The following is a 26214-nucleotide window of genomic DNA, read 5'->3' on the forward strand; positions in this document are numbered from 1 at the left end:
TACTGGCCATCAAAATTGCTACACCACGAAGATGACGTGCTACAGACGCGAAATTTACCCAGCAGGAAGAAGCTGCTGTGATGTGCAAATGATTAGCTTTTCAGAGCATTCACACAAGGTTGGCGCCGGTGGCGACACCTACAACGTGCTGACATGGGAAAAGTTTCCAACCGATTTCTCATACACAAACATCAGTTGACCGGCGTTGCCTGGTGAGACGTTGATGTGATGCCTCGTGTTAACGAGGATAAATGCGTACCATCATGTTTCGGACTTTGATAAAGGTCGGATTGTAGCCTATCGCGATTGCGGTTTATCGTATCGTGACATTGCTGCTCGCGTTGGTCGAGATCCAATGACTGTCACCAATTGACTGGCTCGTCACAATACGCCAGTCACTATGTAAGTAGGCTGTTTATGTTTTCTTTATGTAAGTAGGCTGTTTATGTTTTCTTATTGGCAACGTTACGTAGCGCTCTGTATGAAAATCACTGGCTGTGCTGTGTGCAGTCTGTGGCTAGTTTGCATTGTTGTCTGCCATTGTAGTGTCGGGCAGCGGCAGCTGGATGTGAACAGCGCGTAGCGTTGCGCAGTTAGAGGTGAGCCGCCAGCAGTGGTGGATGTGAGGACAGAGATGGCGGAGTTTTGAAATTACATATATTATGACTTTTGATGATATTAAGGTAAACACATTGTTTGTTCTGTATTAAAATCTTTCATTTGCTAACTATCCCTATCAGTAGTTAGTGCCTTCAGTAGTTTGAATCTTTTATTTAGCTGGCAGTAGTGGCGCTCGCTGCATTGCAGTAGTTCGAGTAACGAAGATTTTTGTGAGGTAAGTGATTTGTGAAAGGTACAGGTTAATGTTAATCAGGGCCATTTTTTTGTAGGGATTTTTGAAAGTCAGATTGCGTTGCGCTAAAAATATTGTGTGTCAGTTTAAGCACAGTCTTGTATAATTGTTCTAAGGGGACGTTTCAACTACTCTTGATGAACTGTGATATCGTGTTGAAGCTGCATGGGCGGCTGTACCTGTACACGCCATCCAAGCTCTGTTTGACTCAATTCCCAGGCGTATCAAGGCCGTTATTACGGCTAGATGTGGTTGTTCTGGGTACTGATTTCTCAGGATCTATGCACCCAAATATTTTGAAAATGTAATCACACGTCAGTTCTAGTATAATATAATTGTCCAATGAATACCCGTTTGTCATTTGCATTTCTTCTTGGTGTAGCTATTTTAATGGCCAGTAGTGCATTTAGACGACGCGATTGCGTCCAGCAGCACACTGCTAATGCTAAATCCGAACATGACGGATACAAAATTAGTAATTGATACTAATTTTATATGTTCAATATGAACCATACGTAAGCGTATACGAGCTCTAATTGTATTAATGGATGCAGTATTTTATCACTTACTACTCCTGTATACTTTTTAGGATCATGAAATTTTGCTGTATGCATCGTTTAGTTGACACTCGCAAATAATGTGATAGGTGTAGCCTTCTGAAGAAGTAAAGAAATTAAATTTGTTTTATGCTACTCGTTGCTTATTATTTCGTTATGTACAAACCGAATGCTCGCAGCTTGCCGCAGTCTCTCCAGACTGCTCAAATTTGCTGGTCGAATGCGCTCCTATTAACAATTACTCTGCTGTGCTGCCCATGGCGAAAGGCGACACGAAAAGTGCCTTTGTGTTTCGAGTTGCGTCAGGCTATGACTCGAACTTTACGCTCTCAGCGCTCTGATTGGTCGTCGCCGGTCATAGCACCGGCGTTGCAATGGTTGCTTTTGTTCTTTCCTGTCTGCCAGAGATGTACCTCTCCCTCGGAAAGACATGGCTGATGAATGACAATCTGTGAGTCAGCCAGTGACGTACGTATAATGCGGTTGCGCGACACACAAGGTGCATCTGAAGTAGTCGGTGAATGGTCTCAGAAGATGAAGGAAAGAAGAGTTACGGACGAAATAACTTTACTGGCCTCCAGGGTAATCACAGTTACACACAACACACATCTGACACTTGTAAAGCTGTTGGCAACTGCCACCAAACGCTTTTTGTGTAATTGCTCGAAGCACCGTGGTAAGGCGTTGTCGGATACCCGCGGCATTGCTGGAGATGCTCCTAGAAAAAGGCCAAGTGACAAAAACTGAGATTAAGACAGCGCATCGACACACAGGGCTTCATTCAGCATGAAATCCTATCCTCAGATCACATCTCCCATAATGATGTGGATCGGGTATCCAAAAACGCGTGACCATGGTGAGCCGAATGATTCCAGAAGAAGAGTGTCACAGTTCCAAAAACTTTACAACCCCTGATGTCACAAGTGTGTTGTAGCTAAGGGATACTATTTTGAAAGTCAGTAAACGTATTTTGTCTGTAACTCTTGTTTTCTTTATTTTCTGACACCTTTCAAAGATCTTTCCAGACCCACATTGACTGAAAGGAACTCGCTGCAGAGCGACCGACTTTTCATACACTACTGGCCATTAAAATTGCTACACCAAGAAGAAATGCATATTCTCCAGATCTCTCACCAATTGAAAACGTCTGGTCAATGGTGTCCGAGCAACTGGATCGTCACAATACGCCAGTCACTACTCTTGATGAACTGTGGTATCGTGTTGAAGCTGCATGGGCAGCTGTACCTGTACACGCCATCCCTGCTCTGTTTGACTCAAACCCCAGGCGTATCAAGGCCGTTATTACGGCCAGAGGTGGTTGTTCTGGATACTGATTTTTCATGCACCCAAATTGTGTGAAAATGTAATCACATGTCTATTCTAGTATAATGTATTTGTTCAATGAATACCCTTTTATCATCTGCATTTCTTCTTGGTGTAGCTATTTTAATGGCCGGTAGTGTAGAGATATTTACAGGCAGAATACGGCACTGCTCTCGGCAACGCCTATTTAATACAACAGGTGTCTGGCGCAGTTGTTAGATCGGTTACTGCTGCTACAATGGCAGGTTACCAAGATTTAAGTGAGTTTGAACGTGGTGTTATAGTCGGCGCACAAGCTATGGGATACATCACTTCCGAGGTAGCAATGATGTGGGGATTTTCCCGTAAGACCATTTCATGAGTATACTGTGACTATCAGGACTCCGGTTAAACATAAAATCTACGACACCGCTGCGGCTGGAAGAAAATACGGCAAGAGCAGGATCTGACTGAAGAGAATCGTTCAACATGACAGAAGTGCAACCCTTTCGCAAATTTCCGCAGATTTCAATGCTGCGCCATCAACAAGTGTCATCTTGCCAATCATTCAACGAAACGTCATTTATTTGAGCTTTCAGAGCCGAACGCCCACTTTTGATGACTGCACGACGCAAAGCTTTACGCCTTGCCTGTGCCCGTGAACATCGACATTCGACTGTTGATGACTGGAATCATGTTGCCTGTTCGGACGAGTCTCGTTCCAAATTGTATCGAGTGGATGGACGTTTAAGGGTATTTAGAGAACTTCATAAACCCATGGACGCTGCATATCAGTGGGGAACTGTTCATTCTGGTGGAGGCTCTGTAATGGCGTGGGGCGTGTAAAGTTGGAATGATACGGGACCACTGATTCGTCTAGATACGACTCTGACAGGTGACACGTACGTATGAATCGTGTCTGATCACCTGCATCCATTCATGTGCGTTGTGTATTACGACAGAGTTGGGAAATTCCAGCAGGACAATGTAACACCACGCAGGTCCAGAATTGCTAAGAATTGCTACAGAGTGGCTCCAGGAACACTCTTCTGAGTTTAAATATTTCCGATGGCCACCGAACTCCCCAAGCTTGTACAATAATGACCATATTTGAGATGTCTTGCAACGTGCTGTTCACAGGAGATCTCCTTCCCGTCGTATTCTCACGTATTTATGGACTGCCGCGCAGGATTCATGGTGTCAATTCAGCACTACGTCAGATACACCCCATGCCACGTCGAATTGCGGCTCTTCTGCGTGCTCGGGTGGGGGGGGGGCTGTTTCTTTGGCCCTTCAGTGTACATAGTTGATTTTACCTTGGCCTATTTTCGAATGAGACTGCAAAGCAAATGACTGGTAGTGAAACAGTGTATCCCCGACCACGCACAGTACGGTGGGCTGTGGAGTGTGTATGTAGACGTACATACAGATATGAGTGTCCTCAGAATATGATGCAGAAGAAATGCCAAGACTTGTTCACCGAGGATGTGGAAATTCACATCCTGGGTCACGATCAGAGAACCGGAATAAGAGTTCCCATATTGTTGTACGAAGAAGACCCACAAAATGTCACAGAACCACTTCTGCATCTCCACAGCCTGTGCGTTAAACACCGTACTGTGCCCCATATGCCCTCGGCGCCTTTGTTTTCTTCTGAGTGTCTTGATGCCGCCTGCCATGATTTTCTCTTCTGTGTCAACTTCTTCATCTCAGAGTAACACCTACAACCTACGTCCCCAATTATTTGCTAAATCTATTCAAATTTGTGTCTTCCTCTACACTCGTACCCTCCACAGCTCCGTCTAGTACCATGAAAATCACTTCCAGATGTCTTAACTGATGTCCTATCATCCTGTCTCTTTTTCTTGTCAGTGTTTTCCATGTATTCCTTTCATCTCCGACTGTGGAGAACTTCTTCATTCCTTGGCTTATCAGTCCATATAATTTTCAACATTCTTCCGTAGCAGCACATCTCAAATGCTTACATTTCCTTCTTTTCCTGTTTCCCCAGAGTCCAAGTTTCACTACCATGCAATGCTGTGCTCCAAACGTACATTCTCCGAAATTTTGTCCTCAAATTAATGATACTAGCAGGCTTGTCTTTGCCTTCAATGTCCTTTTTGCCAGTTCTGGTCTGCTTTTGATGTCCTCCTTGCTCCGTCTCTCATGGGTTATTCAGCATTAAAATTAGCACACCTTCTTACCTTCGCTTACTTCGTGATCACCAATCCATATGTTAAGTTTCTCCTTGTTCTCATTTCTACTACTGCTCGTTACTTTCTCCTTTCTTAGATTTTCCTTTAGTCCATGTTATGTAATCATAGGATATTTATTCCCTTCAGCAGATCCCGTAATTGTTCTTGCCTTTCGTTGAGGATAGCAGTATCATCAGCAAATCTTATCGTTGATATCCTTACGTCATTTGGAAAAAGAGATGAAATCCGAAGTCGTCGGACCACACTACGCACCTACAGTCAGCTACCGTCCGTTCCTTCGCCCATTAGACTGCAGTTTTATTTGCCGCTGTCAATGACGCTGGGCGAGGTACCCGACACAAATATTCACTGCATGACCTTCCTCCCCACTGCTCGCTCGGAAATTATTTGAGATGGACATGCACTCAGTGACAGTGGAAATTCCTGTCATATTTGAAACCGACTGTCACCGACGACGTGTTTTAGTTTGTTAGGTTATATTTAAGACCACCGTTTTTAGGCAGTGTTGCATGGCTGCGAATGGTTCAAAATGGTTCAAATGGCTCTAAGCACTTTGGGACTTAACATCTGAGGTCATCAGTCCCCTACAGTTAGAACTACTTAAACCTAACTAATCTAAGGACATCACACACACCCATGCCCGAAGCAGGATTCGAACCTGCGACCGTAGCAGCCGCGTGGTTCCGGACTGAAGAGCCTAGAACCGCTCGACCATAGCGGCGCCGCGAAAGGTGTAGAATTCCTTATGTAGCCATGAATGGAGCACCTACATTCACATTGTGGTCATGAGTGCTTCCAAACACTACAGCTCCTTTTTACCATTCTGTCGCGTCCCCAAGTCGCCTCATCGTACTGTGCTAATTCCAAACAACCTGATATCACTTGTACACTGGCGTGAAAAGCACAGTGAAAATTAAATATTTTTTATTCGCAACAGATAGCTTCTCTAAATAGTCGCCTCTCTAACTTAGACATTTGTCGTGGCTTTGTAGAAATTTTCCAGTAGCCTCGTCATAGAAGCAGCCTCCTTTGCTTCTCGCCAGTTCTCTACATTGGTCTGCCTTTCGTTGTTTGTGCCAAAATCTTGTCTTCGTAGCCGGCGGTTCATGTGAGCAGAGATGAACAACAGAGGGAGCCAATTAAGGACTGTATTGTGGGTGATCAAACAGTTCCCATCGTAAACGCTGCTGGAGTGTTTTCATTGCCCCTGCAGAAAGCGGCTGAAAATTGTCTCGAAGAAGGAAACGGATTACATTTAAGTTACATGGGCTGCATAGCTTCAGGTGAAATCCCTCACCAGACCCACATACTTGGCGGGAGACTGTTGTTTTAGGCATTTCTGTGCGATCACTTTGCGCTCTGAACTGAAAAGAGGGACGTGAAGCGAATCGATAGGCGCACTAAAGACACTACCCAACACATATGTGCAAAGCTCCATCACATTTTCCCAGTGGTTTCAATTTCGCAAACCTTACTTTCTGAGTATAACGTCACATGGGCGTACTGCCCCTCAAATGTTTGAAGACGCGCTCACCATTCACCGTTATTGTGGCAATGTACTGCTTTCCGTGTGTGGGTCTTTTCATCGGTGCGTTTGGCCCTGACTTCATTTTCATGGAATTTTCTCATTTTGAAAGTACTGAAGGGCTACCTATTTTAACTGTACAAGACCATTCCACAGCCGAGATCGTAAAATATTTCTGTATTTAAGGCAACCGGTTTCAACAGACTTCGCTGTCATCTTCAGCTCTTAAAATCGTTTTGTTCATTTTACGCTGAACCTCAAGCACAAGATGTCAGACCGATAAAAAAACAACACATTATAAATGGTTTGTCATCACTGAAATATTTAATGGTGCTTTATGTTCTTTTAAATAATCTAGCGATGACAAAACATATATATTATGCTGTTTTTTATCCAACTGACGTCTTGTGCGTGAGGTTCAGCGTAAAATGGACATGTTTTACAACAAAAAGTTTTTAAGATATGAAGATGACAGGAAATTCTGCTGAAACAGGTTGTCTTAAATAAATATTTTACGCAATCTTGGCTGTTGAATGTTTTCTTTAATTTTTTTGGGTGACAATGCCCGCCGCATCTAACAGCGCAGATGGAGGAGCTACTGGAACGAGAGAATATTCGGCGAATGGACTGGCCTGTCCGTTATCTCGACTGAAATCTCATCGAGTGCATGTGAGACGCGTTGCGGGAACGTATAGCATCACGTCGAAATGCGCCAACGACAATCCCTCAGTTGTCAACCTTGATAGTGGAGGAGTGGAGCGCCCTACCATAAGAACTGCAGAACAACACTATGGCCAGCATGGGAGCACGTTGGAGAGTTTGAACTGCCGTGCGTGATGATCACACACCCTGTTAAGAACCATGTTCCACCTTTTCTTCTGTCCAGACGAGCATCATAAATCGACTGACAGTCCTGTTCGTCTCATCACGTACGAGGTGCGACAACAAAGTAATGAGACTGATTTTCCTTGCAAGATGTGACAACCCTGCAGGCTTGCGTAGGCACAATATCTCTGACCTCGGTCTATAAGCTGCTTTTAGTCCAAGCGGCACATCGATGAAACTGCTCAGTCGTGAATTGTGCTGTAATAAGTTAACACGTGTTTGTGTCTCTCGTCACGGAAATGGAACTACATAACATTGCGCAACGGTATGCCATTTCTCTTTGCGTTAAATTGGGTGAAGCCGCAACGACAACTTACAGTAAGCTTCTGTAGGGTTTTGGAGAGGTGGTTATGTCAAGAGCTCATTGGCATAAAATGTTTAGTGAAGGCAGAACAATTGTTGAAGATGAAGATCGCAGTGGGGGACCATCAACCTCACGGACGGATGTCAACTTGGCCAGGGTGCGTGATCGCCATCTGATCGAAGATTATCTGTGAAAATTATTGCAGAAGGACTGAACATCAGTCGAGAAACGGATCGTCTAATAATAACTGAAAGAACCAGAGGTTGTACAGAGTTTCAGGGAGAGCATAAGGGAACAATTGACAGGAATGGGGGAAAGAAATACAGTAGAAGAAGAATGGGTAGCTTTGAGGGATGAAGTAGTGAAGGCAGCAGAGGATCAAGTAGGTAAAAAGACGAGGCTAGTAGAAATCCTTGGGTAACAGAAGAAATATTGAATTTAATTGATGAAAGGAGAAAATATAAAAATGCAGTAAATGAAGCAGGCAAAAAGGAATACAAACGTCTCAAAAATGAGATCGACAGGAAGTGCAAAATGGCTTAGCAGGGATGGCTAGAGGACAAATGTAAGGATGTAGAGGCTTATCTCACTAGGGGTAAGATAGATACTGCCTACAGGACAATTAAAGAGACCTTTGGAGATACGAGAACCACTTGTATGAACATCAAGAGCTCAGATGGAAACCCAGTTCTAAGCAAAGAAGGGGAAGCAGAAAGGTGGAAGGAGTATATAGAGAGTCTATACAACGGCGATGTACTTGAGGACAATATTATTGAAATGGAAGAGGATGTAGATGAAGATGAAATGGGAGATACGATACTGCGTGAAGAGTTTGACAGAGCACTGAAAGACCTGAGTCGTAACAAGGCCCCCGGAGTAGACAACAATCCATTGGAACTACTGACAGCCTTGGGAAAGCCAGTCCTGACAAAACTCAACTATCTGGTGAGCAAGATGTATGAAACAGGCGACATACCCTCAGACCTCAAGAAGAATATAATAATTCCAATCCCAAAGAAAGCAGGTGTTGACAGATGTGAAAATTACCGAACAATCAGTTTAATAAGCCACAGCTGCAAAATACTAACGCGGATTCTTTACAGACGAATGGATAAAGTAGTAGAAGCCGACCTTGGGGAAGATCAGTTTCGATTCCGTAGAAATACTGGAACATGTGAGGCAATACTGACCTTACGACTTATCTTAGAAGAAAGATTAAGGAAAGGCAAACCTACGTTTCTAGCATTTGTAGACTTAGAGAAAGTTTTTGTCAATGTTGACTGGAATACTCTCTTTCAAATTCTGTAGGTGGCAGGGGTAAAATACAGGGAGCGAAAGGCTATTTACAATATCTACAGAAACCAGATGGCAGTTATAAGAGTCGAGGGGCATGAAAGAGAAGCAGTGGTTGGGAAGGGAGTAAGACAGGGTTGTAGCCTCTCCCCGACTTTATTCAATCTGTATATTGAGCAAGCAGTAAAGGAAACAAAAGAAAAATTCGTAGTAGGTATTAAAATCCATGGAGAAGAAATAAAAACTTTGAGGTTCGCCGATGACATTGTAATTCTGTCAGAGACGGCAAAGGACTTGGAAGAGCAGTTGAACGGAATGGATGGTGTCTTGAAGGGAGGATATAAGATGAACATCAACAAAAGCAAAACGAGGATCATGGAATGTAGTCGAATTAAGTCGGGTGATGTTCAGGGTATTAGATTAGGAAATGAGACACTTAAAGTAGTAAAGGAGTTTTGCTATTTGGGGAGCAAAATAACTGATGATGGTCGAAGTAGAGAGGATATAAAATGTAGACTGCAATGGCAAGGAAAGCGTTTCTGAAGAAGAGAAATTTTTTAACATCGAGTATAGATTTAAGTATCAGGAAGTCATTTCTGAAAGTATTTGTATGGAGTGTAGCCATGTACGGAAGTGAAACATGGACGGTAAATAGTTTGGACAAGAAGAGAATAGAAGCTTTCGAAATGTGGTGCTACAGAAGAATGCTGAAGATTAGATGGGTAGATCACATAACTAATGAGGAAGTATTGAATAGGATTGGGGAGAAGAGAAGTTTGTGGCACAACTTGACGAGAAGAAGGGATCGGTTGGTAGTACATGTTCTGAGGCATCAAGGGATCACCAATTTAGCATTGCAGGGCAGCGTGGACGGTAAAAATCGTAGGGGGAGACCAGCAGAGGAATACACTAAGCAGGTTCAGAGGGTTGTAGGTTGCAGTAGGTACTGGGAGATGAAGAAGCTTGCACAGGATAGAGTAGCATGGAGATCTGCATCAAACCAGTCTCAGGACTGAAGACCACAACAACAATAATAACTGAAGATGGTGGTATGAGAAAGATTTGTGTAAAAAGTGGTCCCCAAAAATCTCACACCACAATACCGAGAAACACGGAAAAATTTGGCAGCCGATCTGTTAGAGCAAACGGAAATCAATCCAGAATTGTTGAGCCGTGCTATCACTGGTGATGAAAGTCGGTTTTTTCAGTAAGATCCAGAGACAAAACGCCAAAGTTTGCGATGGTGCTCAGAGGGATCACCCAGACCAAAAAAAGCTCGCATGTCAAAGTCAAAAGTGAAATGCATGCTTGTGTGCTTCTTTGATTCCTAGGGAATTCTTCATAAAGAGTGGGTGTCTCCTGGAGAAACAGTTAACTAATATTACTACAAAGAAATTTTAGTAAGACTTCATAAAAGAGTTCTTTGTGTCCGTGCCAACATTGCTGATAATTAGATTCTGCATCACAATAATGCGCCATTCCATACTGCTCTGTCAGTACAGCAATTTTTAAACCTCAAAACAAATTTCAGTACTACCACAGCCAGCTTATTCACCATATAGCGCTCCATGCGACTTTTTTCTATTTCCAAGAGTCAAAACGGCGGTCAAGGGACACCATTTCCAAACAATACAAGTTGTACAAAAAGCTGTGACGAGGGTCTTGGAGGATATTACAGAAGATGACTTCCAGAAATGTTACCATCCGTGGCAGAAGCGCTGAAAAAAGTGTGTGCAATCAGAATGGAACTACGTAGAAGGAGACAACACTAAACTTGACTAAAACGGTAAGCAACACTTTTTTTCACATCAGTCTCATTACTTTTTTGTCGCACCTCGTACTTCTTCCATTTACGGTAGTATACATCACTGTACCGTAGTTCCACCGTATATGAATGGTCCGTGTTACTGGCAGTGAATCATGATGTGAAAGTTGCTTTCGCCTTTACGTTTTGAACACCAGTGTATATCCTGGTAGCTCATTTGTAAAATTATGTGTGTGAAATCTTATGGGACTTAACTGCTAAGGTCATCAGTCCCGAAGCTTACTCACTACTTAACCTAAATTATCCTAAGGACAAGCACACACACCCATGCCCGAGGGAGGACTCGAACCTCCGCCGGAACCAGCCGCACAGTCCATGACTGCAGCGCCCCTTAGACCGCTCGGTGTAAAATTATGAACGGTTTCGATTTCTCGAGTAATATTCTTAGTAAAAACTTCTACCTACTTACAGTTGGTACAGTATGAAAAGAGAAGAATGTGAGAGAGAACCGAACAATTCCATTATCTCACCACATTCAGCACAAACACGCGTTGTGTAATAAAAATTACAGTCTGTTCTGTGCTGCTTCTATTTAAAACAGAGCTAAACGCAACTTTGCTAGCGTTCATTTCAGTGTTTTAGGACAGTTGCTAGCGGACATCTAGTATGCACAGTTAATGATTACATCATCATCATCATCATTTAAGACTGATTATGCCTTTCAGCGTTCAGTCTGGAGCATAGCCCCCCTTATACAGTTCCTCCATGATCCCCTATTCAGTGCTAACATTGGTGCCTCTTCTGATGTTAAACCTATTACTTCAAAATCATTCTTAACCGAATCCAGGTACCTTCTCCTCGGTCTGCCCCGACTCCTCCTACCCTCTACTGCTGAATCCATGAGTCTCTTGGGTAACCTTGCTTCTCCCATCGTGTAACATGACCCCACCATCTAAGCCTATTTGCCCTGACTGCTACATCTATAGAGTTCATTCCCAGTTTTTCTTTGATTTCCTCATTGCGGACACCCTCCTGCCATTGTTCCCATCTACTAGTACCTGCAATCATCCTAGCTACTTTCATATCCGTAACCTCAATCTTGTTGAAAAGGTAACCTGAATCCACCCAGCTTTCGCTCCCATACAACAAAGTTGGTCGAAAGATTGAACGGTGCACAGATAACTTAGTCTTGGTACTGACTTCCTTCTTGCAGAAGAGAGTAGATCGTAGCTGAGCGCTCACTGCATTAGCTTTGCTACACCTCGCTTCCAGTTCTTTCACTATGTTGCCATCCTGTGAGAATATGCATCCTAAGTACTTGAAACCGTCCACCTGTTCTTTGTTCCTCCTATTTGGCACTCAATCCGTTTATATTTCTTTCCCACGGACATTACTTTTGTTTTGGAGATGCTAATCTTCATACCATAGTCCTTACATTTCTGATCTAGCTCTGAAATATTACTTTTCAAACTTTCAATCGAATCTGCCATCACAACTAAGTCATCCGCATATGCAAGACTGCTTATTTTGTGTTCACATATCTTAATCTCACCCAGCCAGTCCATTGTTTTCAACATATGATCCATAAATAATATGAACAACAGTGGAGACAGGTTGCAGCCTTGTCTTACCCTTGAAACTACTCTGAACCATGAACTCAATTTACCGTCAACTCTAACTGCTGCCTGACTATCCATGTAAAGACCTTTAATTGCTTGCAAAAGTTTGCCTCCTATTCCATAATCTTGTAGAACAGACAATAACTTCCTCCTAGGAACCCGGTCATATGCCTTTTCTAGATCTATAAAGCATAGGTACAATTCCCTGTTCCACTCATAACACTTCTCCATTATTTGCCGTAAGCTAAATATCTGGTCCTGACAACCTCTAAGAGGCCTAAACCCACACTGATTTTCATCCAATTGGTCCTCAACTAGTACTCGCACTTTCCTTTCAACAATACCTGAGAAGATTTTACCCACAACGCTGATTAAAGAGAGACCTCTGTAGTTGTTACAATCTTTTCTGTTTCCATGTTTAAAGATTGGTGTGATTACTGCTTTTGTCCAGTCTGATGGAACCTGTCCCGACTCCCAGGCCGTTTCAATTATCCTGTGTAGCCATTTAAGACCTGACATTCCACTGTATTTGATGAGTTCCGACTTAATTTCATCCACCCCAGCCGCTTTATTGCACTGCAATCTATTGACCATTTTTTCCACTTCCTCAAATGTGATCCTATTTCCATCATCATTCCTATCCCATTCTACCTCGAAATCTGAAACATTACTGATCGCATTTTCACCTACATTGAGCAACTCTTCAAAATATTCCCTCCATCTGCCCAAGGCATCCACAGGATTCACCAGCAGTTTTCCTGACCTGTCCAAAATACTTGTCATTTCCTTCTTACCTCCCTTTCGAAGACTGCTAATTACACACCAGAATGGTTTTCCAGCAGCTTGAGCCATAGTCTCCAACCTGTTTCCAAAGTCTTCCCACGATTTCTTCTTGGATGCTGCAATTATCTGTTTGGCTTTGTTTCTTTCTTCAACATAACTTTCTCTGTCTACCTGGGTTCTGGTATGTAGCCATTTTTGATACGCCTTCTTTTTCCTTTTACAGTCTGCCTTGACTGTATCATTCCACCAAGCTGTTTGCTTCATCCTACTGTTACACACTACTGTTCCAAGACATTCTTTAGCCACTTCTAGTACTGTGTCCCTGTACCTTCTCCATTCCTTTTCCAATGGCTGTAATTGACTACATTTAACTAACTGGTACCTTTCTGAGATCGCTGTTATGTTCTTGTGCCTGATTTCCTTATCCTGAAGTTTCTCCACTCCTATCCTCCTACATATGGACCTGACCTCCTGCACTTTCGGCATCACAATCCCAATTTCACTGCAGATTAAATAATGATCAGTGTCATCAAAGAATCCCCTGAATACACGTGTGTCCCTCACAGCCTTCCTGAATTCCTGACCTGTTATTATATAGTCAATGACAGATCTGGTTCCCCTGCCTTCCCAAGTATACTGGTGAATGTTCTTATGTTTAAAAAAGGAGTTTGTGATTACTAAGCCCATACTGGTACAGAAATCCAAGAGTTGTTTCCCGTTCCTGTTGGCCTCCATATCCTCTCCAAATTTACCCATAACCTTTTCATACCCTTCGTTTTGTTTTCAAATCCTGGCGTTAAAATCACCCATGAGCAGAACACTGTCCTTGTCCTTTACTCTAACAACTACATCACTGAGTGCCTCATAAAAACTATCCATCTTATCTTGATCTGTCCCTTCACAATGCGAATATACTGACACAATCCTAATTTTCTTGCTAGACACTGTCCAATCTATCCACATCAGTCGTTCGTTTACATACCTTATTGCAACTACGCTGGGTTCCATTTCTTTCCTGATGTAAAGCCCTACACCCCATTGTGCTATTCCTGCTTTGACTACTGACAGGTAGACCTTGTATTCTCCCACTTCCTCTTCTTTCTCACCCCTTACCCGAATGTCACTAACAGCTAAAACGTCCAGCCCCATCTTACTTGCAGCATCTGCCAGCTCTACCTTCTTTCCAGAGTAGCCCCCATTGATATTAATAGCTCCCCATCTCATTACCATTTGTTTGCCAAGTCGTATCTTAGGAGTCCCTGGTTTGTCACTTAGAGGTGGGACTCCGTCACCTCCAAAGGTCCGAGGAATTTTGCTCTGATTGTTGCCAGCATCATATTTAAAGTACCAGGGAAGCAGGTTGCTAGCCTTACTTGCCCCGAGTCCCATTGGGTTTTACCCCTAACGGCTGAGGGACTAACCGGTGGATTTGGTAGTCTTTGCCGTATGAGCACAAAGGTGACCACGACTCAGAATATGTCCGAGATGCCCAGCCTTATTCCAAAGTAACTGGTATCCCGACTGTCGGGACCACTTACTTGGCCACTCATACTTTGCCCGTGGTTCATGAACTAGGACATGACTGCAGGAACCCACACCATGAACATTAAATTTATCGAATCAAAATAAACTGAAACAAAACAAACAGAAAAAGAATGTTAGAAGCTCAACTGAGTGCAGTAAAGCAATTCCACAACGTAATTATCAAATATGAAACGTCCTGGCAGGTTAAAACTGTGTGCCGGACCGATACTCGAAATCGGGACTTTGCCTTTCGCGGGCAAGTGCTCTACCACGATCTATTGGCAGAACTGAAGCTGTGAGGTCGGGTCGTGAGTCGTGCTTGGATAGCTCAGATGGTAGAGCACTTGCCTGCGAAAGGCAAAGGTCCCGAATTCGAGTCTCGGTCCGGCACACAGTTTTAATCTGCCAGGGAGCTTCATATCAGCGCACACTCCGCTGCAGAGTGAAACTCTCATTCCATCAAATTTGAAATTAAATAAATAAAATGCAAGGAATGTACGTAAGAGGACAGAGAGAAAGCGTTGCGCAACAGTTGATTTGAATGCAGCCAGCAGGGGTCGCTTTCTTCAGGCACGCTCTGACTTCTCGTGGACGAACTCAGGCGGCAGCTGTGTCGCTGACTAGTACACTTCGCACGAGGCACTAAGCGTTAGTATCACTCACGTTCCCGTGAACATGGTGGTCAGAAGAAGTCTGAAGAGCTTGGGAGGGTGTTGCAGGGCAGGTTACCATAAGAATTAATTGTTAAGAAAAAATTCGATACGTTCAGCCGTTTCCGAGTTATTGAGCATTAACGTTAGCCAGTCAGGCCTCTGCGCGCAAAAGTTCAAGCTGGTTCAAATGGTTCAAATGGCTCTGAGCACTATGGGACTCAACTGCTGAGGTCATTAGTCCCCTAGAACTTAGAACTAGTTAAACCTAACTAACCTAAGGACATCACAAATATCCATGCCCGAGGCAGGATTCGAACCTGCGACCGTAGCGGTCTTGCGGTTCCAGACTGCAGCGCCTTTAACCGCACGGCCACTTCGGCCGGCTTCAAGCTGGTCGCCAAATGCAGTTAGTGTCAGTTGTTCTCTAAGAGTAGACGATAGCGCACCAGACTACTCACCTTTTGGCTTTCGTTCAATCCTTGCTACCGTCCCATGTTAAATTTTTGTACCGCTGTTCGGTTTTAGGAAACCAAACGAACACGTTTGGCGACAGCGTCTCTGTCGGGCCGTTCAAATTTGCACGCGCATCAGCCTGTTAAGCTAACTCCAGTGCTAATTAACTCGGGAATGACGTATGACGCAATGTATTGTTTTTTTCCTAACAGTTATTTCTCAGCACAACCTACCCTACGACATCGTCATAAGCTTTCCATGCTGTTTCTGACAACCCTGTATAAATGCACCACATTTTCACACACGATGTCAAAATACCAGATACCTAAAGCAGCTTCTCAGTAATGTTAAAATATCATTCTAACCTCGTACTGTTCACTATCATTCGCAACTTTTTGTTGCTAAAGATTGCAATTTACTCCGTAACATTAAGTAGTCTTCCCTTGGGTTCTGTATGTGACACATCATGTAAGTGATTTTTGGAGAAACCCGTGTACCAAAGGCTGTTTTATGTTGGCTATATGTATGCTTCTGGAAACTTGTTTTAAATAAACGTCCTGTTTGACCTACGTAATACTAATTACAACCGCTGCAGTTCATCGTATAGACATATCTGAACTCAGGAACATCTCACAATTAGGTACATTTTCCTAACAAAGATGTAACCTCGAAGTATTGTTTGTTTGAAAACCTGCAGCAGCTGTTGATTTTTTAAATATTGCTAATTTTTTCTGATATTTTGCCTTTATAGTTCATGGCATTACACTTATGTTTTGTTCCTCAGTGGTTTACCTAGCTGTGATTCAATTCGTTTCTCAATTTTTCTTCAAGTTTTGGTATCAACGCTGCTTTTAGAAGAGTTCGCTAGAGCAGTTTGTTTCAGTAATATGGTTCAAATGGCTCTGAGCACTATGGAACTAAACATCTGAGGTCATCAGTCCCCTAGAACTTAGAACTACTTAAACCTAACTAACCTGAGGACATCACACACACACCCATGCCCGAGGCAGGATTCGAACCTGCGATCGTAGCAGTCGCGCGGTTCCACACTGCAGCGCCTAGAACTGCATGGCCACACCGGTCGACTCCGACAACAAAATCCTGTAATAATCTAAGTAGGAAAGTTAACAGTACAAACGTTTTACTTACAGAATTTGAAAAAATATCTTCTAAGGTATCGAACCCACAGATTCCGAAAGTGAGACCTTAAATTGAAATCCATAAACAAGAGAAATCCGTTTGCCCCTATAGTGAATGCCAAAGCGGTCGGCAACCCTTCGGGCATCTAGGTCACGCGTGTAGCCTACACGGCCCCTGCACGCCTCACCGTAGCAGACTCGCCCTGTCGGAGTAACGGACGGACACCAGGAGGGGGTACCAGCGGCTAGCAGAGGCCGCCACCTCCGAGGAACCCACGCAAGTGACCAGGAAATGTGCCGCGAGTATTCCGCCGCCGGCCACTATAAATGTCAACGTCACAGCTACACAAGTCAGTTCAGTATATAAATCTCTTAATTAAACGCCCTTTTATAACATGGAGGATGACATGAATGGGCATATATCATCATGTCGGTGCAGCTTGGTTCACCATAAATCCTGAAAACATTTCTATTCTGTTGTCTGGTTACAACTAAGTCCAGGAAATTAATGCAGCTATAGTGCAGAGTGAAGTTGATTTTAGGTTGCATGGAACTAATAGTTTGGGCAAATTTGTGTGACTGCGGTGCCGTCTTTAAAGAGGAGAGTCGTATCATCGACTTATTGTTGGTAATAGTTTTCCACATTTTTCTCAAAACCATATTTCCCAGGTCGTCCATGAGTGTTTTTATCAATATGCTAGATAAGCTGATGCCCACAGGCAGGCCCTACTTCTGGTGACAGTTTTTACCATGTAAGTTGTAATAATTTGTAGATAAAACCAGTCCTAAAAGTCTATTAGCTCAATTATTTTTCGAGTACCTATCTTTCTATGTGTTAATAAATTTAATTTACTGCTTGAATAGTTTCTTTAATGAAACATTAAATGTATAAATCAGCGATGTCTAAAATTCTTAATGTTGCATCGTCTGAAATTTTTATGTTTTGTACTGATTCAGCAAATTCAAAGCTGCTTTGTTACGCTGAAAGACTGCTGTAATGTGTATACACCTATTAGCTTGTTTGTTGTTCAACGGACTGTTACGTTTGTAGTTTGGACATGTGTCGTTGTTCACTGACACAAGGAAATCAGTGATCAAGTTTACAAAGGTTTATTCATCAAAGAAAGGAACATCTGCTTACACGATAATAGCAGAATCACGATTACGGTGTCCCACAAGTACGAAGACTTGACATTATGATGATTCACGAGTCTGACAAAGTAACGTAGTTACGGTCTTCATACACAAATACACTTGCATGGAAAATATTCTAAGTACGAATAAGCTGTCCTGAATAACACCAGCGTATGAGCAGAAAAGTCCATTCCGGATAGCCAGCCTAAGTGGCCGTGCGGTTATAGACTCTACAGACTAGAATTGCGAGACCGATACGGTCACAGGTTCGAATCCTGCCGTGGGCATGGATGTGTGTGATGTCCTTAGGTTAGTTATGTTTAAGTAGTTCTAAGTTCTAGGGGACTGATGATCTCAGATGTTAAGTCCCATAGTGCTCAGAGCCATTTGAGCCATTTTTGCTGTCGAATCTTTGTTAACTTTTATAATTCGAATTTAAGTGAAAAATTAACAGAGTTAAATTTTGTTTTCATACGATGAACTTAATCATATAACCGTACTGATATTTCCGCCCTGTAGCAGTTTCTCTATGTTTTGAATAGAAGCATCATAGAATACACAGTGGTTGTAATGTCGCCATTCATGTCCGTACTACATGTGACGAAATACTCACTTTAAAGAAAGCTTTAATTGTATGTCACTTTTTTTGTACGGTATACTTATTGTACATATTGTAAGCAGGTAGAACGTTTTATTTATAATACTTTGTCTTTTAAATCTGAAGGTTATAAACTAAGGCAGTCGAAACACTGTATGATCAAGACAATAAATTTTATATTGAAAATTAAGATTGTGTTCTCTACAAGCGACCTATGTGCTCTGTTGAATATTTGAACTTAGAGGCAGTAATACTTTTCTTCATTTGTACTCGTATATTAGTCATCAGTATTTTGAGATTATTGGTGTCTGTTATGTACAATACGTTTCCTACAGGAGTTATTAGAAGTTTTCTGTGATTCTCTCTCGCTGACTAAGCAAATACATTACGTCTGGTGCAACCCTTCTTGGAATCTTCGTTGTCATCTCCGTCATCCAGATTTTGACGGCACGATGATTTCAAAGTAAAGTCCTACGTGTGTGAGTTACAATTTCTTACGATTCGTCCAACCATTGACGATATGACATCCGGTTAATTCACTGTATGATTTAATTGATTAGTGCTGCCTAAAATATCTGAACAGAGATACTCGAATGTTCCCACTGGTTCTTGTTACTATCGCACTTCATTGTTTTATGTTGAGGGACAATAATCATCTGTAAGTCTTCTTGTAATTTTTTTACAGTTTTCTAATGACATAGGCCTACGCTCATCATATTGTGAGTAGTCTTGTGGAAAATATTGTTCCGGTGTATCTCAGTCGTATGACCCATGACCTCATGATAAAGGCATATGTACAACACATCTGAATCCTGTATATGTGAAATAGGCCCCTTACAAAAATTATAGGTAGTTTCATGACATCATATTTGTTACCCTAGGTAACTTTAGGGCCAGTTAGAGAACACGTTTCCACAAAAGCGACTTACCAGTTGACGCCAATCCCGTCTTCCCCCTTTCCCTTGTACACTTTCAAGTATCTGGTTTTTTGATACGAATTGTGATACACTCTGCACAAAAATCTTGCATTTGCGCACCTCTGGTGCCTGTCTCAACCTGTCAACCCAAGCGGCAGCTTGTGTGATGAATCAGAATATACTTCATGATTTCACATTTCAACATCTTTAGATAATCTGTAAAGTTAATATGAAATCGTCTACACCATTCTCCATCTTCATTAGTAGCTCCATAGACATTGCGTAGTACCTTTACTTCATAACATTCTATCATCCAATTAGCTCTTCACTCTATTGTGTCAGTGTCCACGTTTCTGAGCCATATGTTAATACTGGAAACACTAATGTTTTATAGAGTTGACACTTTGTTCTCCAGCACAGACTTCTGGACTTAAGTTGTGGGGCCAGCCCATAACAGTATTTATCAGCTAGGTGGATGCGCCGCTTATTTCCATATTTATATCATTCTGTGATATTACCAGTGTTCCCATATAGACATTCTGTTTGGGCCTGGTCAATTTCTAACAGTGTATTTAGTTCTTGTCGTATCATTCGCATTGCAACCATGGTGAAGGGGTTTAGATAAACCTTCTATTTTGCAACTAGTTGGCTGTTAACAAATTCTACAACATGATACTATCTTACGGTTGCTGTTCCACCCGAGTACAAAATTCTAAAATCGTAGTGACATTACGACTCTGTAACAAGCCACCGGGGAGCAAGAGCCTCTTATACCAAAACAGAAAATATCCCTGAATACCCCCCAAAATTTTGTTGGTAAGGTACTGGACCACAATGTAGAAGCAAAAGAAGCCTTGTTAGTACTCTGTTCTCTCTCTTTGCTTCAGTACGTCACACGACACAACTGCATTACATCTTGTTCCAGAGTACGGATTCAGAAGGTTCAGCTGAGCCGTCTCAGGAAGCTTCAATGTATGAGCTTTTTTTTAATAATGTCTACATATTGTAAAGAAAACACTCTCTTTTTCAATACGTAATGGTATTAATAATTTATTGGGCTTGTGGTGTCGCATGGCGAAGATGGAGGGAAATGAGTATGTGTTTGTCTGCCTTGAGCTATAAAATCCACCACTGCTTCTCTAAATTGCGATACTTTCGCCCTCATGAAAGTCAATTCAATGTGGAGCTGATCTATAAAAAAACTGAACTGTTCATTTGAGGCAGAAGCTCTAAACATAACATTAAATGGAAATATTAATGATTGTAAAATGATAATAAAATATTTAGTACAACTTTTCCATTTGTTCTTTTTCCTTGACTGTCAAAAAGTGAGTATGTGATTTCTAATTTTTATACCATTAATTTAGCCAATCTTAATTTAGGCTAGTTATGTGCACTTACTTCGTTCTAATACAATGGGGAATATACAAGGTGTCCGAAAAGACTTTCCCTGATTACATAAATTGATAACTCAGGCTAGAAGTAAGATACAAATATGAAACTTGTGTCGAATTGTTTACAATTACTAAAGTTTTTTTTCTGTTTTAGGTTCGCAGTACGTAAGTAGTGGATGAGGTGCAGTGCCCAAGAAGCCATGTTAACCAATCAGGAGAAGCCACAGTGTGTCCTGTGGTACCATGAGACACGATCACCAACCACAGTGCAGAGACACTTCCAGACAACATTTGGATGGAATCCACCTGATGTCAAGAGCATTAATGCCTGGTATGAGAAGTTCAAGAACACAGGATCGGTTGCTGACCTTCCGAGGTCTGGTGCACCAAGAACCTCAGCAGACAGGGTGGAAGCTGTAAGGCAGTCATTTCTGCAAAGTCCGAAGAAATCTGTGAGCAGGGCCTCGCGTGAAATACAAAAAAGCTCTCTCCATGACATTTTACACAAACGTTTATTGTTTCGTGCATACAAAGTGCAAATCGTTCAGGCCTTGTTGCCCAATGACAGTACACGTCGATATGACTTTGCGGTCGAAATGCTATCACGTATTGAGGACGATGATGGCTATCTCAGACGAATTGCCTATTCCGTCGAAGCGACCTTTTTTGTCAGTGGAGTAGTAAATCGCCATAATGTGGGCATTTCGGGTTCACAACCCCCTGTCGAGGTCATGGAGTCCAAAGGTGAATGTTTGGGGCGCGCTATTGCACGACCGAATTATCGGGCCATTCTTCTTCGCTGAGGCTACCGTCACATCTGCAGTGTACCTGGACATGCTGTTCCTCTGCTGCTTCAGTGTCACCCCGATGTCTTGTTTCAGCAAGACGGTGCACCGCATCATTGGGGTTTGGACGTCCGTGCCTATCTCGATATGACCTTTCCTGGGCGATGGATTGGTCGTGATGGGCCAACGGTTTGGCCTCCACGCTCTCCTGACATAACCCCATTAGACTTCTTTTTATGGGGTTATGTCAAGAACGAGGTCTACCGAACACGTGTACCAGATCTTGAAACCCTGCGGCAACGGATAACCACAGTCGTTGAATCGATCCCTCCAGCGATGTTGGCTAATGTGTGGACGGAAATTCAATATCGCCTAGATGTGCTACGTGCTACCAAGGGCGCTCATGTGGAAGTTTACTGATGTGTGAAAAAAAACTTTGATAGTTTGTAAACAATTAGGCCTCAGTTTCATATTTGTATCTTACTTCTAGCCTGAGTTATCAGTTTATGTAATCAGGGAAAGACTTTTCTGACACCCTGTAGACCAGTTCCGCATTCTTCTCACTAATGATGGATGGATAGATCACATAACTAATGAGGAAGTATCGAATAGGATTGGGGAGAAGAGAAGTTTGTGGCACAACTTGACCAGAAGAAGGGATCGGTTGGTAGGACATGTTCTGAGGCATCAAGGGATCACCAATTTAGTATTGGAGGGCAGCGTGGAGGGTAAAAATCGTAGGGGGAGACCAAGAGATGAATACACTAAGCAGATTCAGAAGGATGTAGGTTGCAGTAGGTACTGGGAGATGAAGAAGCTTGCACAGGATAGAGTAGCATGGAGAGCTGCATCAAACCAGTCTCAGGACTGAAGACCACAACAACAACAACAATGACGGAATCTAACTTTCTCTCTTGAAGTTACCTCAGATCGAACTTGTCCATGGAATTACTACTATAACATCCTATTAAAAATTTACAACATAATTCCTAGTCACGATGGAAGGTGGCAAGGATAAGGGGTGCTACAGAATGCTGTGGCAATGGATGACGCTGCGTCAAATAGGATATTCGGTTCCGCCGCTTATGTCGACTTATTACAGGCATCTTCAGCATATGGGTTGCTAAAGCTGATAAGGTATTCCACAGAAAAGAAACACATTCTAACGTGTATAGAAAATAATACTTTATTGGCCTTGCGGTGATGCATAGCGAAGCTGCAGGGTGATGAGTGTGTGTCCATGTTGAGTGCTGCGATGATGGGTGATGGTGGTCGAAGTTGGTGGTTCTAGCATCGTGTAATCGTCCGCGGTCCCCTGAGGCCCTAATGGTGTCCGTAGCCGAGGCTCAGGCCGTGTCCGTATCCTCCGTAGCCCAGGCTGACGGCGGGGGCGGCGGCGGCGTAGCCCAATCCGAGTCCGTGTCCGTAGCCCAATCCGTGTCCGTACCCGTAGCCCAGGCCGATGGCGGGGGCGGCAGCGATGGCGGGGGCGGCGACTGCCACGGGGGCGGCCACCTTAGCCACTGCCGGGGCGTAGTGAGTAGTTCCGTAGCTCACCTGCTCAGACAGAAAACACCCAAACGTTGGTATCCATGGTGGTAGTTCGTTGACATAGTGGGAACTGACCCGTGTGAAAGTAATAATAGAACCAAAAACATGTCCGTTTTGGCATGAACCCGCGCACGAGTCATTTTCGATACATTTGCTAACGTGTGGGCACGACCCACCACTAGCCTCTGTATGAAATGCTCTCCCAGCTAGCACAAGTTTATTTGGAATCAAAACATGAGTAGTGTCATTGCCGCTCCCTTATAAACTTTACTGAGGACCAAAATTCCTCTACTTGTTGTAGTTTCCTATTGCACTTGGTAACCATTGTTGCTACAAGCGCATCATGTTCAAGAGCACACCCCCAAAGACTTAAGGTCCTTTTCTTCAACGTCTACATCTACATCCACACCTTGAAAACCAGTGTGAAGTGCATGACAGAGGGTACTTTCCGTTGTACCATTTAACAGGGCTTCTTCCATTTCCTTCCACACATCCAGCGCGGAAAGAATGGCTGTTTAAGTGCCTCTGTGTGTGCTGTAATTATTGTATCCCTGTGCTCACGATTTCTATGAGGGCAATTATTACATTCGTCATTTAAAGTTTTTTCCTGAGACATTTTAAGTATTCTTTTTCGAAATAACTTGCATCTATCTTCATGAGCCAGTTCAATGTCTTTAACATCTCCGAATACATCCAATATCTCCTGCTAGTCCTGCTGTGGGTTCCACACAACTGAGTTTATGTGACATGTATAACAAACACCTGCCACTCTCTGTCCAATGTCCAATTCCGAAAAGTCGTAATACAAAACGTTATATTATCTAGCGATCTAGACAGTTTCATTCATGAAACAGAAAATTAATTATTTAACTTTGTTTTTGTTGATAATTAAAACTTGATAGCTACCCTCGATGAAATCTTCTCCGATTATCACCCAAGTCATGGCGTCACGTTTTCTGCCATGTTTTGATGAGTGTCTCACTCGTCATTTTCAGGAGCCTGAAAATGACGAGTGGGAATGTCGTTGAAACGTTACGAGAACACGACGCCACGACTCGGCTGATAATCCGAGAAGATTTCGTCAATTAAATTCGCCGAGAATGCTTGCTTCCTTTCATAGTAACCCCTCATACTTTATATATGAATGTTATGCACCTCCCACATACTTCACAGAGTAACTCACGTGGTAACCAGTGGAGTGTACATGGTACATACCTGTGAGACGCTGGAGACGGCAGCGGGGGCGTGGGCAATGGCTGGGGCAACGGCCACTGCGGGGGCGTGAGCGATGGCGGGGGCGGCGGCGACGGCGACTGCGGGGGCGTGCGCGATGGCGGGGGCGGCGATGGCTGCGGGGGCGGCGGCCAGGGCCAGGCCGTGTCCGTAGCCTCCGTAGCCTCCATATCCTGCATATCCTCCGTAGCCTCCGTATCCCAGACCCAGCAGGCCTCGCTTCTCCTGCTTCTTCTCCTCCTCAGCAAAGGCCACGGCGGCCAGAGCCAGCACTGCGATAGCCTGGGGACAAAGAGATGGTAGGAAACTTAACTGAAAGCTCCAAGGTATCAGTAACGTTTGATGGTGAACGTGTTTCGGCACTGCTGTGTCCTTCAGAAGAGATGGGTCACAGCCTACATGAAAGAGAGCTACGATACGTACGACTCAGCCGCAATATTTTTAAAGTTACGCTCCAGAGATGGCACACACTAGAAGAACATAAAGCTCCGCTTAGCACTTAGATAGACAAGGCAGTACCTCAAGGCAAAATCTCTGCGAGTAACAAAGAACTCAGCTACAATAGCCGCCAAGCAGGGCCAAATGGACTTTATATAGGCGACGTGAGATATCGTTCGTTAGATCTTACCAGTGCTTTAACACAGATTAGTGCAAGGAAACATTCACCTATGTACACGGTCTTCAAACTGCAGTTAAATACTGCAAATCTTCTTTCAAGAAATCGTTGTAAATTGTTGCTAATCTGTGTTTTCATATGTTTTTACCATAGCTGTTGTCCAAACGTATTTGGCCCTGTGAAAAAACTGTATAGTTGCTGCAGCCATACACCTCGGCACAGCAGCTACTGAGCAGTAGAGAGCTTCTTCCTGCCACATTTAAATGTTTGCTTCAAGTGCATATGGTGAATACAACAGGTACCTCATAGTGAAACAGAAGGGAAGGAGGTTAGAATTTCATGTCACTTTGACAGTGAAACTTTTATGTCCAGTAAGTGTGTAGGTTTCTCTGGCAAAATTTAGATAACATAAATCTTTTCAATGTCTGAAGATGTGCCGCTGTCAGCCTATTCCTTCTTTTAGTTAATTGGAACTACAAAGCCGCTTTCTCCCCTATTCGAATCAATACATCACCTCCCCTGCATTCTTCCATAGAACCGCATTTCAAAACCCTCTAATCTTTTCTTGTCTGTACTGTTTATCTTCCACATTTTACTTGCGTATAAAGCACACTCCAAACAAATACTTGTGTACTGACCAGAAGAAGGTCACTGAAAACGTGGTCAAAACGTTGGGTTTATTTAGCGACAGTTATTTTACAATATGGTGCGACATAATAGCCTGAAAACTTTTACGTTAACTTGTGTCCTGTTTAAGGCTGGCTGGCTCTGAGCACTATGGGACTTAACATCTATGGTCATCAGTCCCCTGTTTAAGGAATTGTCCTGTCATCCACTGGTGAATCAGACAGAGGGTTTAGAAACACACTTGCTGTAACGACGAGTGTTACTTTTATTCCCTGGCTGATAATCTTGTATCGCACTGCACGAACTGTTTCGCAGTGGGTTCGAGGTAGAGTAGCCTACTTGATTGTTTCGACTGAGATTCTGTAGGTGATAAGTGTTGTGTCTAGACAAGACAGTCTAGACACAAGGCGAGGAAGCCGAAAGTGCACGCGTCAACTCACGCCGGCTTGCGTTCAGTCTGAAACAGGATACGTAATGAATACTATAAA

The 26214-nt window shown here is 43.1% G+C and overlaps 1 protein-coding gene across 2 annotated transcripts in view; it reads right to left on the minus strand.

Annotated features, from left to right (window-relative positions):
* LOC126106863 (cuticle protein 65) overlaps nucleotides 1-26214 on the minus strand; it is a 48694-nt gene that overhangs the window by 17418 nt on the left and 5062 nt on the right. The window contains exons 2-3 of one of the 2 annotated variants that reach the window (XM_049913265.1): nucleotides 24466-24765; nucleotides 22860-23256 (exon numbers count right to left, since the gene is read on the minus strand). The exons of the other annotated variant lie outside the window; for it this stretch is intronic. Of the exons in view, the coding sequence (XP_049769222.1) occupies nucleotides 23023-23256; nucleotides 24466-24765 (534 nt within the window). The 3' untranslated portion in view covers nucleotides 22860-23022. Of the gene's footprint in view, nucleotides 1-22859; nucleotides 23257-24465; nucleotides 24766-26214 lie in introns of those variants that run through there. 2 annotated transcript variants of the gene reach the window in all.

The sequence above is a fragment of the Schistocerca cancellata genome, chromosome 10 (genome assembly GCF_023864275.1).
Source record: "Schistocerca cancellata isolate TAMUIC-IGC-003103 chromosome 10, iqSchCanc2.1, whole genome shotgun sequence".
NCBI lineage: Eukaryota > Metazoa > Arthropoda > Insecta > Orthoptera > Acrididae > Schistocerca > Schistocerca cancellata.